Source organism: Aulostomus chinensis, chromosome 19, assembly GCF_037954235.1.
Source record: "Aulostomus chinensis isolate RoL2024-O1b breed Wild chromosome 19, RoL_Achi_v1.0, whole genome shotgun sequence".
Classification (NCBI taxonomy): domain Eukaryota; kingdom Metazoa; phylum Chordata; class Actinopteri; order Syngnathiformes; family Aulostomidae; genus Aulostomus; species Aulostomus chinensis.
The window spans coordinates 14,981,222-14,995,862 of NC_141338.1; the positions used below are offsets into that span (position 1 = coordinate 14,981,222).

The following is a 14,641-nucleotide window of genomic DNA, read 5'->3' on the forward strand; positions in this document are numbered from 1 at the left end:
TAAACTGCAGTTAGCTTGAGGCTGAGGTTAGGCATCAACTGGTTAGGGTTAGGATTAAGATTAGGGCTTGGGTTAGGATGTTCACATGAATGGAAGTCAATGGAATGTCCTAATAAGGAGAGCTACGCAAACCTGTGTGTGTGTGTGTGTGTGTGTGTGTGTGTGTGTGTGTGTGTGTGTGTGTGTGTGTGTGTGTGTGTGTGTGTGTAAGTTGCAGATATGAAATGCAGATTCATGTTTACCTGCGGCAGACTTGTGACCCATCAAGGTTGAACCCCGCCTTTTGCTCAATGCCAGCCTTGATAGGATCCAGCCCCCACGTGGCCCTTAACATATGAGCAGTATAGAAAATGGATGGATGGATGGAAAATCGTGTTTACCCCTTGACCACTGTTGATGTTTTTTTTTTCAGTTATAATTTCATGGAAAGTCAAAAATAATATTGGAACAATTGTTGAGGAAAAAAAAGCATCAGCAGAGGTATTTTCAGTTTCTACAACCTCTGATGTCTTCACTGTAGCCATTAACTACACGAACGCCAACAAAATAAATATGTTGGGGATATTTGGACACATGCTGAGTTGGCGTTTTTCCCAGCAAAATATCTTTTATTTTTATCTCGTTTTCTCATTCCAGACAATTTAGCTTGAAGCACTTCAATATGCATGCTCGATAAAGGAAAACAAGCAGAATTAGGCAGTTATATAACTCCTCATAAAACTGTTCATATATTAATTTGGTTTGTTTTTATACGCAGGCAAGGGGTCTGTTAACATTCTCACAAGCTGCTTTGCGCTTTAAAATTTTGTCTAAAACCATTAAGTGAATATGGGTATTAATGATATTTTGGATTGATATTTTTTTCTTCATGCCTGTTCTTTTGGTAGGATCGGCAGGATTCATGTAAAATTTATGACGCTAATTTTCACCAACCTTGATGGAGGGCTGATCATGCTGTCGGGTCGACTAGATCCATCTCAGAATGTCCAGAGAAACGCCTTAAAGCGATACTTCGTCCAAAAAGTGTGCTTCGTATTTCAAGTACGGATAAGTAATAGTCATCTACAATCTCATGTCAAAGATGTTTAAAATGTTCATAAACAGCAGCAGTACAACAGCGTCAGCATTTCTCATCTTTTTCCCAGAAGAGAATCCACGCAGATTCTCGTTCTCAAAAGGAAAACCAGGAAACTTTTGCAAGTCTGAGCTTTTCTTGACATGAAGGCTCTCCGGGCTCCAGCCATCATCTGTCTGAGGACAGCTCTCGCTTCCAGGTTTAAAAATACCACAATTATCCTCCGAGTGTGCACAGAAAGCGTGAAGGCTAGAGGGCCAAGTCACCAACACACTGGCACTGATAATAGAGGCAATACATTTTTTTCATGCCCAGTGACTGACCCCCACCTCAACCACCAGCTCTGTCATCGTGACAGTTCGGCGGGACGACTCGGCTGGAGACCGGGAGATGGCCACGCTGATATTCCTGCACACAATATTTCACAATCGGCTTCTGCCCTTTCTGAGAGAGTGAAGCCGTGACGTCTAGACAAAGTCATCAGAGCTCAGCTGAGTGGAGAGGATGAAACTGATGAAACCCGACAAGGCCTGTAGGCTGCACGTTTGTTGAGCTCGCCCCTGGGAAGACTATCTGATCACCTTTCATCTGACTGCAATTAACCAGCTCTCGGCGTCGGAAGGAAAACGGTTCTTGGTTTTGATCTTCAGAGCATCTTTTCAAAATGCGATGTCCTGAGGTTTGAGAAAAGGAGAAATTGTGTTCAGACTCGACTGTACCGGGGTCCGACTGCTCAGAGGTTGTTAGAGCGGGTGAGAAATGAATCAATGTAATGTAAACTCTTTGAAAATGAGTGCAGGCCTCTTCAGTGCCCCGACTTGAATCATCTGTCACACAGCCCCCAGTCTGAGCTCACAGTCCAACTGTCACACAGCCATTTTTTTCCTCTATTCCCTCCACACCATTGCCCACAGAGCCGGATAAAGAAGCAGCTCAGGCAGCACAGTCTCATTCTCAAGCGTTTCCATGTTCATGTTGTCACCTCACTACGGTGCTCGACTGGAGTTAAACTGGAGCTAAACTGAAGCTGGTGCGGGAAGAGAACTCGACCTGATCAGCTCCTCACATCTGATGCTCCTCACTCTCAGCATCCTCACTGAACACTCCCTCCTAATTGGGCGGCCCAGCTCTCCCTCTGCTTGTCAGTGAACCGCATTTCAATCAGCATCGTTGCCGCTTATAAGCCCAACCACCGACCCAGCAACCACCACTACCCCAGCAACCACCACCACCCACCACCGACTCAGCAACCACCACCCCAGCACCCACCTTATGTGTATATAATTAATAATTTAACAGTTGTGGGGGTGAAGAGGCCGGAGCCTGGACGCCAAACTCTTTATCCTGCTGCAGAAATACACAGAAGTAATGATTGATGGTAATATTTATTTCAGATGAGAACAATGAAAAAAGAAAAACATAAATTAAATTAAAAGCACAGTTAATAGGGGGGGCAGCATGGCTCAGAGTTCGAGAGGCTGTCTAGCAACTGAAGGGTCGCTGGTTCAACCTCACCTCCCCCATGACCATGTCCAAGTACCCTTGAGCAAGATACCGAACTCCTAATTGCTCCTGATGGCCCTGGAATGGACTGGTGACCCGTCCAGGGTGAACCCCACCACTCACACAATGTCAGCTGGGATAGGCTCCAGCCCCCCCCCCCCCCCCCCACACACACACACACACACACACATACACATACACACACACATGACCCTTAACAGATGAGCGGTACAGAAAATGGATGGATGGATGGATGATGGATGGGTACAATTAACAGATAGAAGTGGCCTAATAGAAAGAGGCATAAAAAGGTACATGTTTGGCAGGAAAAAAAACACCATACGTTTTTAATAAGGAATAAGAGGTAAAAAGCTGGAGACTTTGTAAACAAATGACTCTGGACAGTTTGGCTGTTGTCAGCCATGATTAGCTTCAAGCTAACTATGCGTGGCATCCTGGAGTCATGAAGAAGTAATTCAGCAGTGAAAAAAGCTCAAGTTCAAAACATTTGTGAGTTGTTGAAAAGCAAGAGATACATTTTGGCTGAAAGTGTCACTGAAAAGCTTTACACGTAACAACCACTGATTCAAAATAGTGACACGCTTCAGTGAGTTAATAACTTACAAAGGTGTTACACAAATGAGTCGCTGTAACAAAAACAGAACCAACAGCTGCCTCGTTATCTTACGTCTGCATTCGTTCAGATTCTGATGAGAGGATTTCCGATTCTTGGCAAAAATGCGGGAGTTTCATCGGTGAGGTTACTAAAAACGTAATCAAAATCCGAGAAAAATGAGAGAGAGAGAGAGAGAGAGAGAGTATCACAGTCAGTTACTGATACTGTTTCCATTTGACTGGCTTGATGAAATCATGGTTCAGTGGAGCAAGACGCAGAGACTCTGAATAATTGAATTGCAGAGAGAAAACATATCTGAGAGAACTAGGCATGTATCAGTATATTAGCATGGTTTGTGAATTTTGGAGGCTTTTTTAACCACATTGCAGCCACGACTACTTTAATCCTCTGATACTCTTCCTACCTGCCATGGTAGGAGAAGGCACAGTGTCAGCGGAGGCCGATTAGCCTGCTACTGAGACAAATCGCATGAATGTCTCTCGGTGCCTTTTTCAAGGAATTACATAAAGCAATTAAATTTACGTGGCGTGTAAGACTTTGAGGTGGGTGCTTGCAGTTTCACTGAACTGAGAAACCATCCATCTCATGGAAAACAACCTCACTCGACAGTCCCCCCCCCCCCCCCCCGAAGTGTCTTTGATTCATGTCATTGCTCAGCCTCTTTTTTTATTTTTAAAGAAGATTGTGACACTTGCGCAGGTGTCAAAATGCGTGACGTGGCACGTGGCACCGCCGATGTGTAACTGTTGGTGTTTGGTACGCAAACATCAACAGATGTTTGTTCCCCTCGAACCGTTTTATCCCAGTGAATGAGGCGCTGTGACAGCTGTGATACTGGCGGTCAGACTGTTGCCATCTTATGTCAGCTTGATTAGCCTGGATTTGGTGTTAAATGAGACGGGACAGGCACTTAGGGACTGATTAGACCTCATCAGCGTCACTGTCTGCCTGCCTCCAATGACTCAGCGAGATTGAAGAGCTGGATTTAAAATTGGTTTGAGAGTTTTGATAGGTTTCTCCCCTGTCAACGGAACTGTTGGGTGTTGCCGTCGAGGCTGTCAAGGTTAGCTGAATCCTAAAGAACTACAACCTGATCAGAGTGTTCATACCTGGCGCTTCGGTGCTCAGGTCATAAAAAGACTCTCCAGGATTCTGCTGAGCTTTTTCACTGATTGTTGCAGCCCGAAATGCTTGATTTTGCGGCGGCTTTTCTTAAAATTTGAAACAAATTTTTGTTGTTGTTTTTCTGTTTTGCAGGAAATGGCAAGATTTGTGATTTGGTGTGAAAATTGCACTTTATGTTGACCTGAAAATGCCCCTTGCACAGTTTTATACAATTGTGTGGCTGCTGATAAGAACAATGTATTTACATGTTGCCATGACGACCCAGGGTTTTGACATCCTCAATTGCATTACAACCATACTGCAGTTGAGACTATTTGTCGGGTGTCTTTACTGTGATGCCTTGGTGTTTTTGTTAATGAATAAGTTTAGTACAACCTATGTGAACCGGACGTTTAGCGCGGTTGCCTAGCGACCAACCAGAAGTGGCTCATTGCAGGTGCTACTTCCCACACATTAAGATTGGTTTATTCAGATTAAACCAACTAACACGTGAATGGGAATTTTTCCCACAGCTGCTGTACATATAAACACCTTATTTGAAATATTACCTTAACCAGAATATGGACCTTCATCAGAATACGGTGTGAATGTGAGTGTAGTACTTGTTTTCACGTGAATGCGCAAACGAGGCAGTGACGTGTCGCGTAGCATCACGGAATGAAGTCACCTCTAGGAAATAGCGGCTCCTCAATCCATGAAAAATCCAACATTTTGTCAACTTTTTGTAATGAAACAACACACTTTGGTGATGAAAGTGTGGGAATTTTGTGGTTAAGCAACCCTCGGCATATTCAGTGGAGTTTGGCTGATTTCGCGTTCATCTGTGGAATCACGGAATTGAGATTTTCTGGAGGGACTGCCTCTTTTAAGATGCATGTTATCTAATACGAAAACTCTTTTTTCATAAAAGATCTAAAAAAAACAACACTTGGAATGATTTGTTATTTGTTGAAATAATAATAATGATTGGGATCGTTGGAGAAATAGACAAAAGGTTTACAAGCTTCCAAATACAGTCAGAGTTCAAACTGAGATTTAAGTCTAACCAGAAATGCTTCAACGTTCATGTTTCAGATGCTAAGATTGACTACTATTTTGTGACTAATGCTAGTAAAGTCACAAAAAGTTGAAAAATGTTTACTTCACACGAGCAGTCATTTTCCTCCTGTTGCCTCGGGAACATTGTGAAGTGACTTCATCGGAAAGCTGCAAACCCCGCAAAGATGACATTATGAAGTCCGCAAATCAGTCTCATGCGAACAAAAACAAGCTTGGAACTTGTTTGACTCGTCAAGGTTTTGTAAGATTGAGCCTTGTGTTTATTGAGGACTGAAATAAAACGAAGAGAACTTAATGATTCCCAGCACTTTCTGTGACGTAGTTCGCTTCCTTCTCAAAGGAAGTCTTTAGAAACGACTCTTGACATCAAGGTCGTTGCCCAGTGAGAACAGAGGGTTGGGGAATCACAGGATTATAAATATTGTGCTGCCTGTCACTATGGTGACTGTGTACGGCTATCAAAACTTAGTTGTAAAGTGAAGTGCAGTCTCACAAGTGAAGTCAAAGGGGACCAAACAAGCAAAGTTACAAATGCGTTGATGGGACATAGGAAATGTCCTTAACGTGTCAAGCTGTTGTAAATGGACTCAATTTTATACAGCGCTTTTCTTCCTTAGCGGTACTCAAAGCGCTTTACAGTGTCGTCTCATTCACCCATTCACACACACACTCACACACTGATGGTGGAGGCTGCCATGCAAGGCGCCAACCTACTCATCAGGAGCAATTATGGGTTCAGTATCTTGCTCAAGGACACTTTGACATGGTCACCGGGGTCGAGGATCGAACCAGCGACCCTTCGGTTGCTAGACAGCAGCTGTACCCCTGAGCCATGCCGCCCACACAATCCCATGACCTCAACCATCTTGTCTGTTGTGTCACAGGCCAGCGGTGCAACTGAGCAACACGTCGGTTGAAGGAAGAGCGCTGTTCTGAGTGTTGAAGTATCGCTGTTGTTTCTTTGTCCAGGCTGAGAGTTTCAAGGCCTTCCAAGGGTCCAGGATCACTAGAATGAATCCCTTCTTCAGTGTTATTTTGGATATCCCTTCCTCTCCCGTAGCCCCTGGTTATGGATGTGATCATGGGACTCAGCCTGGACAGGTCTCCATAAATAAGCGCCATCCGCTCGTCTGCAACATTCACCTCTCTCGGAAGGCTGTGCAGTGATGTGTGTGCTACTCTGTACCCAGGAATAATTCACTTTCATGGCTGTTTGTCACCAGCGTGACCCCAGCTACGGGAAGTCACCAGGTACTTTTCTCTGGAGCTGTTTGCAGTAGCTACTCAGAGAGACTCTAGTTTACCTCCCTGTGGAGGTTTTTTTTAGGCAGCAGAGAGGAGACCCAGGGGTAGACCCAGGGCGTGACTGCGGGACCGGATCTCCCAGCTGCTGCCGGGATTCCCCAGGAGCAATTTGCTCGGCGAAAAAGACACTTAAGCTGTTGTGTTCGTTCATCTGTGCTGCTGAGACCCAGGATTAGCAGCAGCAGGCGCTTGGATTTTCCAGTCACCTTCACAAAACGCTCGACAAATGTTGCTCATCTGTAAGCAGTTAATAGTTCGCTGTAGCACTGAACGTATCACCTCACTTGTTGTGGAGTCTTGTTTATGATGTATCATGACGTGCAGTTATCTCTATTCCCACTGGCCCACACAACTAAATTACCAGCACACCAACACCTGGATTTATTCTGCCGTGGGAACAACTTTATGGATTATTAGGTCAGAGATTTGGCCGGAGCTCCAGTGGACACTGATGGCACCAGTAACTCCGTCACTGTTCTCCATGCTGCTTGTGCTACAGTGTGTATTCAAGCCTGACGTATGACACTTCAGGGCTATTTTGACAACAGCTTCTTCTTCTTTGATGTTGTTGTTGATGACATTGAACGTTTAAAAAAAAAAAAAAGAAGAAAAAAGGAAAGCCCTCATCTACAAACATCAGGAAGACAAACTTTTTAAAGTGGGTTTGAGAAAGGATGCGTAACTGTAGGCAGATCCATTATGAAGAGTGGTTCTCATCCATTGTCCTGATGCCACCAGGATACTGTAGATGTTCACAGTTGTGGTGCATTTGTGTCTTTATCAGATAAAATGATGGCTGACGTGATGGATTCTCATCTTTTTCAGAGTGAAGAGCCCTGAATCCTGAGAGGAGAGGTCTCCTGACAGGGGAAAAAATGGCGTCCAACAACACCCTGCGCAGCTACTCCATCATCCCATGTTTCATCTTTGTAGAGGTGAGAGGTTTTGTAAATGTGTGTGTGTGTGTCCATTTTAATCCCAGATTTAGGATTGTTTCTCTGTGTGTTACAATTTAACCATTAGCAAATGAGCTTCTCTGGTAAATTATACACAGCCAACTGGAGTGTGTTTGGATGAGAGTGTGTGTGTACAGATTGTGTGTGTACAGATTGTGTTGCTCCTCCATATTTAATTACCATGTCAGCTGAAAGCCTTAATCAGAGAGATGTCTCAGGATGCCTCACATTCCTCCTCGCTTTTGCTTCATCTTTCCTCTCTTCCTCACCTTCTAACACACACACACACACACACACACGCACGCACGCACACACACGGCCCTACTACCCCGAGGAATAGCAGCGTTAGATGAGTTTACTGTCTCTTTTTGTTCATCTGATCTCATGCCTTCTCCTCAACTGACCTTTGAGTCTTACTCATATTTTCTGACAGCCTCCTGTCCTGTTACACTGCCCAGATTAATATGATGCTTGGCTCAGCTGTCATATATGGTGAGAGGTCTGGGTGTTAGACACTTGAGGTTCCACTCGTGTGTATGAGCATTTCCCCTCGTATTCCTAATGTTCTACCTTGCTTTTGGGAGAGCTTCATGTCTACCTGTTGCTGTGTTGCACTTACATAAGAATCCCGTGCTTGTTCTGCTTCTTCTTTTAACTTCTGGGGCATCAACTCAAGACTCCCCCAGTTAGTCCGGGATCAATACTTCAAACAAAGCTTTGTGTTGTTGAGGTAGAGGCTTAAACTTTATCTCCACTTAGGCAACTATTTATCTTTTTCATTTTACACAAGATTTCTGCAGTATTTTTTTGTGGTTATGCAGTATTTTGCCATTTTTGTACCCTGTTGGCTGAAGGAACACTGTGAAATTCGTTGCCATTTTTGTAATATGTGTATGTGCAATTCGAGCAGTTTTGTATGTGCTGAGATGTTTTCTGTAACTGCTGGGTTCTGAAACAAATGCACCTACCGAGACGTGAAGAGTACCTCATGTTGACTGAAAGTAGGCCTGACTGATATTGGATTTTTGAGCCTGATACAGATTTGAGAGCGGATTTAGACTCTTTCTATTCCCTATGCAGCAGTTTTACCGATGTGACTATGCAGGAAGTAGGAACCGCGAGGACATGATGCATGACGCCAATGAAAAACACGATGAAATATTAAATTTTCACCCGGCGCTGTTCCTCTGTGTTAATAACTCAGTTGTTTCTGTTATTGGTGCTTCCATCACTGCCTCAGCATCCCACCATGCACATTTTCTCCATCTTACAGCAGCTGGCTCCTGAGAGAGAGACACACGCCAACAGCTCATGGAGAAGGAAGCTTTCTTTCTTTTTCATCACTCTATTTTCAGTTACCCCTCCATTTCTTCACAGATAACTCTCAAAGGCATCCTATTCATCTCCCTGTCTCACTCTGCCCATCCCTGTTTTCTCTTTCACTCCCTCTTTGATGTCTGTGTCACATCCTCGCCGCCTCATTTCTCTCTTGTACCCCCTCCCCTTCCACCCCCAATCTCCTTCTTCATCTCTTCCTATTTCTCACGGTGTCACCGGAGCACTTCCTCCACTCCACCTTCCTCATCCTCCTCAGCATCGCTCCATCTCACAGTTTCTCAGCTCCTTTTTTCCCCTTCCCCTTATGTTTCTTTCACATTCACTCGATGCCTATCACGAGCAGAGGATGGCGGAGGGACAGTGCTGTCACATGACCCAGACAAAGCATTGAGATTGGAGCAGCTGGGCTGTGAGATTCAGTGCCATCGGCTGTGTGATGGACAGGATGTTTATTTATGGGGTTTTGTTTATTTTGTCATGTAACTTTCTTGCTTTTTCTTTGGCGCCTTAGTTAGTAACCTCAAGAGCATCTTTTGCTGCTGCTTGAGGGAGATGAAAAGCTGATAATAAGAACAGGATGAGCCGACTGAGAGGGAGAGAAAGAAGAAAAAGAGACAGAGGAGGAAGAAGAAGATGAGGATTCCAGTGCATAACATTAACACAGCAGTAATATCCGCCTCTCACTACTACTGTAGCTCTCTGCGAGGCTGTAGGATATAATTGTAGTACTCTACTATCACCGGCTTAAATACACCAGGCACCTACAAGTCCTTCTATTATAATCAAGCGAGGCTGCTACGATGACCACGGCGCCCGCCCGTGCAGGCCCATGCAGCTCTTTTTCTCATGTGTCTTTCTTCCTCTGCTTGTGGCTCCACAGCCCCTCAGACATAAAACAGCAGAGACATGTGAATACGTCATCATATAGGAGGCAGCGAGGGGCAGCGGTGCAACACACTGATTGCTTTTTTTTTTTTATTTCCTTGCATTAAAACTGATGTGCATGATCTCGTATAGCCTGCGGTCAATGTGCAGTTAAAGGAACACACTCGTTTTGGAGAAATATTCTTATTTGAGCGAGCTAGAGAGGAAAAGTGTGTGTCTGTGCATGTGTATGTCTGTGTGTGTGTGTGTGTCTGTGTTTGTGTGTCTGTGCATGAGGGAGCTGAGACCCGCAGAGACCAACTGATTGCTTGTTAGCTTTGTGCAATCAATGTTCGTGGGTGGTTCGTGGTGGCGTACCTCCGTCAGAGGTCATCAAATGTGTCGTCGATAGCGGTTGCTCTGCTGGTTGTTGGAAAAAAAAAAAAATTCTTACTGAAGTTACGACGCTGCTTTTGCGGTGCTGCATCAAATTAGAGAGGAATGTAGTTTTGATTACTTGTCCGATTCTATGATTTTTTTTATTTCATCACGAATGTTATGGACAACCAGAGTTGTATTTATGCAGGAAAAAAATAAGTTTTTGGAGAAAAGTAGATCTGCTAACCAGCCAATCCACTACCATTCACTGCGCTAAGCTAACTAGCAGTTAGCAGATCTCTCTGGGTTCCCACTGCACACAGAGAGGAAGAAGGGATCTATCTTCTCGTCTGGCTCCGGGGAGGATGGATAATACGCGTACGTCCTAAAAGAGCAGGCTGCTTAAAACAGGACTCAAATACATGTAACACTCTTTTTGCATCATACATGTAATGCAGCGTTTGAGTTGATATCATTAATCCGTCACGTACCTCAGTAGTGGCAACTTTGTCATCGACTATCAAGAGAAACATGCTTTTGAAAAGCTAAATGTTGAGGTATGAACTGAGAAAGCTGCAGGACATTTAGCAATCACGGTACATTGTGAAATGGATTTTGTAATTGGAATAGATTTTTCCAGTAGCATTCACTTCCCAGGTTTGGCAAAAGTCACCTAAAGATATACAGGCTACAATCAAGCCCAACAAGGTGTGCAGTAAAGATACAAGGATGATATAAGGAATCTCCCTGTGCCTGATCGCTGCTTAATGCCTGGAGGAGAGTATAATAAAGTGGGAAGGAAGGAAGGAGGAGAGAGGTTGCAAAAATTGTGAGAAATGACTGTAATTAAAGGAAGAACTGGAGAGATGAGCCCTGAAGAATAAGCAGTGGATATATCCTGTACTTCCCCCCGGATGGGATTATGTAACAGGCTGAGCCCCGGGCTTTCATTAATCTTAACTAGTACCACCTAGACTTTTCAGGCTTTGTCAACAAAAATGGAGAAAACCTGCTTGGCTGTCTTCGCTGAAGCCTGATAAAGCCTCTCAAAATAGCAGTGGGCTGTAAAGAAGAGAGCCAATCTCTTGGCTAAAGATCAGTTTTCGAGATAATGTCTCCTCCGCCCGTATGTAGACGCAGCCATGTTAAGCCTCAGTCATATTCTCATATGTCATTATTTTAAAAACAATACAGCTCCACAGGGACCAGGGTTCTTTGATGTCGCTGTGTTTTTCTCTTGGATGCACTGACACAATGTGGTTTTGACTGGGGGGGGGGGGGTGGGCTTTAAAAAAAAGGCTTTTATCTAAGGAATGCATTTCATAATTCAATCCATTTTTATAAGAGCTGCGATCTGAAATTGAGCTACTGTTAGACAGGAAGCAAAACTGTGATGCCTGTGGTTTAAACACACACACACACACACACTCACACACGCAATTTTTGGTCAGGCTGGAAGCTACAACGTGTCATGATAGATCTCATCATTTCGTGTCTTATTTCACTCTTCACAAGATGATTACGTGATTATGATGAGAGTGAAGGTGATAAAAAAAAAAAATCAGCCTTCTATACCATTTCAACCAGTTTGGAACATCAGAAATATTGAGACTGTTCATATTCATCTACTGTGAATAATACCGAGCCAGGAATGTGCACCTGCAGCCTGTGTGTACGTAGACATGATGTGATTCATTTAGGCTGCGTGTCGTTATGCAGTCAGTACATGAGCTGCCCCGGGACTGACCTGAAAACTGTGACTGAGGAAGAGCTAAAGACCCTAAGCAGTTGTCAGTTTATGCTGCTACGGTGTAGCGCAGGCATGCCCACGCCACAGAACCAGGCACCGTAGAGCCTGATGTCTGATTCCTCCTCCAAAATGGGACCAGTTCAGAGTGGAGGGTGTCACTGCAGTGTGATGCACCTCCAAATGCTTTATGGTCATTTTTGCATTTCTACCTGTCCTCTACTGAGCAGGATATGTGAGTGGGTGCAGCATTAGGGGACCATATTTTTCAAACCCTGGTCAGGAGAATCCAGTGACCTAAAATCCAACCCATGCAGACTCGAGGAGAACAAGCAAACCCCACACCAAGATCCGGGGCTAGCCGGTGCCTCTCACTCGTGAGGCACCAGTGCTAATCCCTGAGGAGGGTGTTATTCTCGAGCAGTGTGTGCACGTGTGTATGCTCGTCATTCACAGTCGAGTGGCCCAATGCGTACAGCTTTAAATTTACTGCTAGCGTATGATACCCACAAATTTCTCAGGAAAATATTCTTTGGCTAGATTTCAGCTGTTACCAGATTGGCTATGAAGGAGCTGTAGAAGAGATAGAGGATGAAGAGGAAGAGCTCGAGAAGGGAGGAAGAGCTCTGTTTCCCTCCATGAGTTCATCATGTGATTTCTTTTTGCTTTTTTGTAGTCTTTTGAGTGTTGCTGGTATTTTAAGACCTGCTGCACTTGCTCCGCCTCAAATTGATCCATGCTAGGAATACTTGCTCATTCACAAAACACAACGTACCAACATGTTTGACCAGGAATCCGGACCACCTGTTCTTAAGACCATACAAACCTCCGCGGCCTCTGCAGACGTTGTGATGTTTTTCTGGACGTGCACGATGCAACTGGCAGCCCTCGGTGCGTCGTCTGCACCTGCAGAAGCATAAATTCACGTCGAGGCTCTGTGCTGTAGTGTGTTCAACCCTTTCAAACAATCGGTGTAGTTCGGCATTGGGACGCTCCACAGCAGGCTGAGAGCTAATCGTGGGAGTGAGAACAGCTGAGCAGGAAGAGAGTAGGGAGGGCTGATGAGGCTGATGCTGAACAGGTGTGGTGAAAAAGTAGGCGGGGCTTCAGAAACAAGAGAATCTATAAGGCTCCGTCCGAATTGCCAAGTAGCAACCTACTGTACGTCCTACTGCTACGACCTACCGTTACAGCCTACTTCTACAACCTAAACACGGCGGCACCATTCGGACACCCTAAGATTGTTTGTGGAGCACGACCTCTGCTGGCAGAGCACAGATACCGCAATTAGGTAGACAGCACCAATGAAAGACCCACCTGCTGGCCTGACTGTCGTACTGCACTCCACTCTGAGCGCACTCTTAATTCATTCTCTATTATTAAGCACATGAATGCACCTGTAAAGGTGTGTTCACGCCGCGTCGCGTTTGGTGTGAACACATCAACAATGACTAGAAATGTTCGTTTTGCATAAGAATGGGAGACTGTTGGCGGCGCAAACTTGGCTTGCGGGTCGACAACTTTTTAGAGCAAGAAGAAGAAGCCAGCGGTGCATTGTGGGCCATAGGTTGCTCCGTAGGATGCACCTGAACCGACCTACAATGTGGGCGTGTTTAGGCTGGAATTTAGGTTGCGAAGTAGGTCGCTACTCGCGCCAGTTGTGGTTTCGGACAGCCTACGACCTACTCTGAGACCTACGATCCGACCTACTTGGCAATTCGGACGCAGCGTATAAGTCAAGTTCAGCATGACAATCAGCGTTCCACATGAGGCTGTGACACCAATGACTTAATATTTTGTGTAGAGTTGTTATGCAATGCTAAATAATGTTACTGATGTTGTGTGTTTGACCCAAGAGTGTTGAAAGTGCTGTCAACACTGTCACCTTATGAACACTTGCAAACTACATCTCTGTCTTTGTTTCCCTCGTCTTCTTTTCGAAACGGCGTTTCCTTGCTCGCAGCAACTCGCTGCACACACAACCACGGTCTGTTGTGGCTCATCTGTTTATGGAAAAATAAATAAAATCCTGCCTCTGTGGTGTATTTTTTTTTCTTTCATTTTTCTATGGCTCTTCTCATGTGTGTTTTCCTGACAGAATGTAGTTTGAAGATTGAGGACTCCTGATGAGCAGTCACCAAGTGTGTGAACTACAAAAACTCTGTCTGACCCTTAATCAGAAGAAGGCTAGGTGACCCCTCCAAATTTAAAGCAATAGTTCATAACATTATATAGGCCACGCCCACAAGCTCCCGCGTTTCACTCTTGGAATTTGATTTATTGGGTCTGATGATATTTGGGAAGTCTGTAAGACCTGCACGACTGAACTACTTATCCACATTCAAGTTAGCAAAGAGCATGAATGTCAGGGAATGTCCCCGCATTAGCAAACGCCATCTTGTGTGAAATGCAGAGAGATTAATGAGGGTGTGTGAACTTCCTTGGCTGGGGAAACTTCATTCATGCATATAAAAGTGCCATCTTCTTTGTGTTCCATTGGCTCTGCTTTAACAACTGACTTTTAGCTTTCCTTGAATGGACGTTCAAGAAAAACGAAGCCAGGCGAAGTGGCTGCCTCCTCTGTCAAGTTTGACAACACAAGTGTAATATCAGGGTCAAAAAGCCATACAAACCATCCTTAAAATCCCCGTTCC

At 44.6% G+C, this 14,641-nt stretch overlaps 1 protein-coding gene across 2 annotated transcripts in view; it reads left to right on the top strand.

The window, feature by feature from the left end:
- plppr1 (phospholipid phosphatase related 1) overlaps positions 1 to 14,641 on the top strand; it is a 51,057-nt gene that overhangs the window by 9,417 nt on the left and 26,999 nt on the right. For both annotated transcript variants that reach the window (XM_086187638.1, XM_086187639.1), the window contains exon 2: positions 7,530 to 7,639. In XM_086187638.1, coding sequence (XP_086043764.1) covers positions 7,580 to 7,639 — 60 coding nt within the window. In that variant the 5' untranslated portion in view covers positions 7,530 to 7,579. The remainder of the gene's footprint in view (positions 1 to 7,529; positions 7,640 to 14,641) is intronic.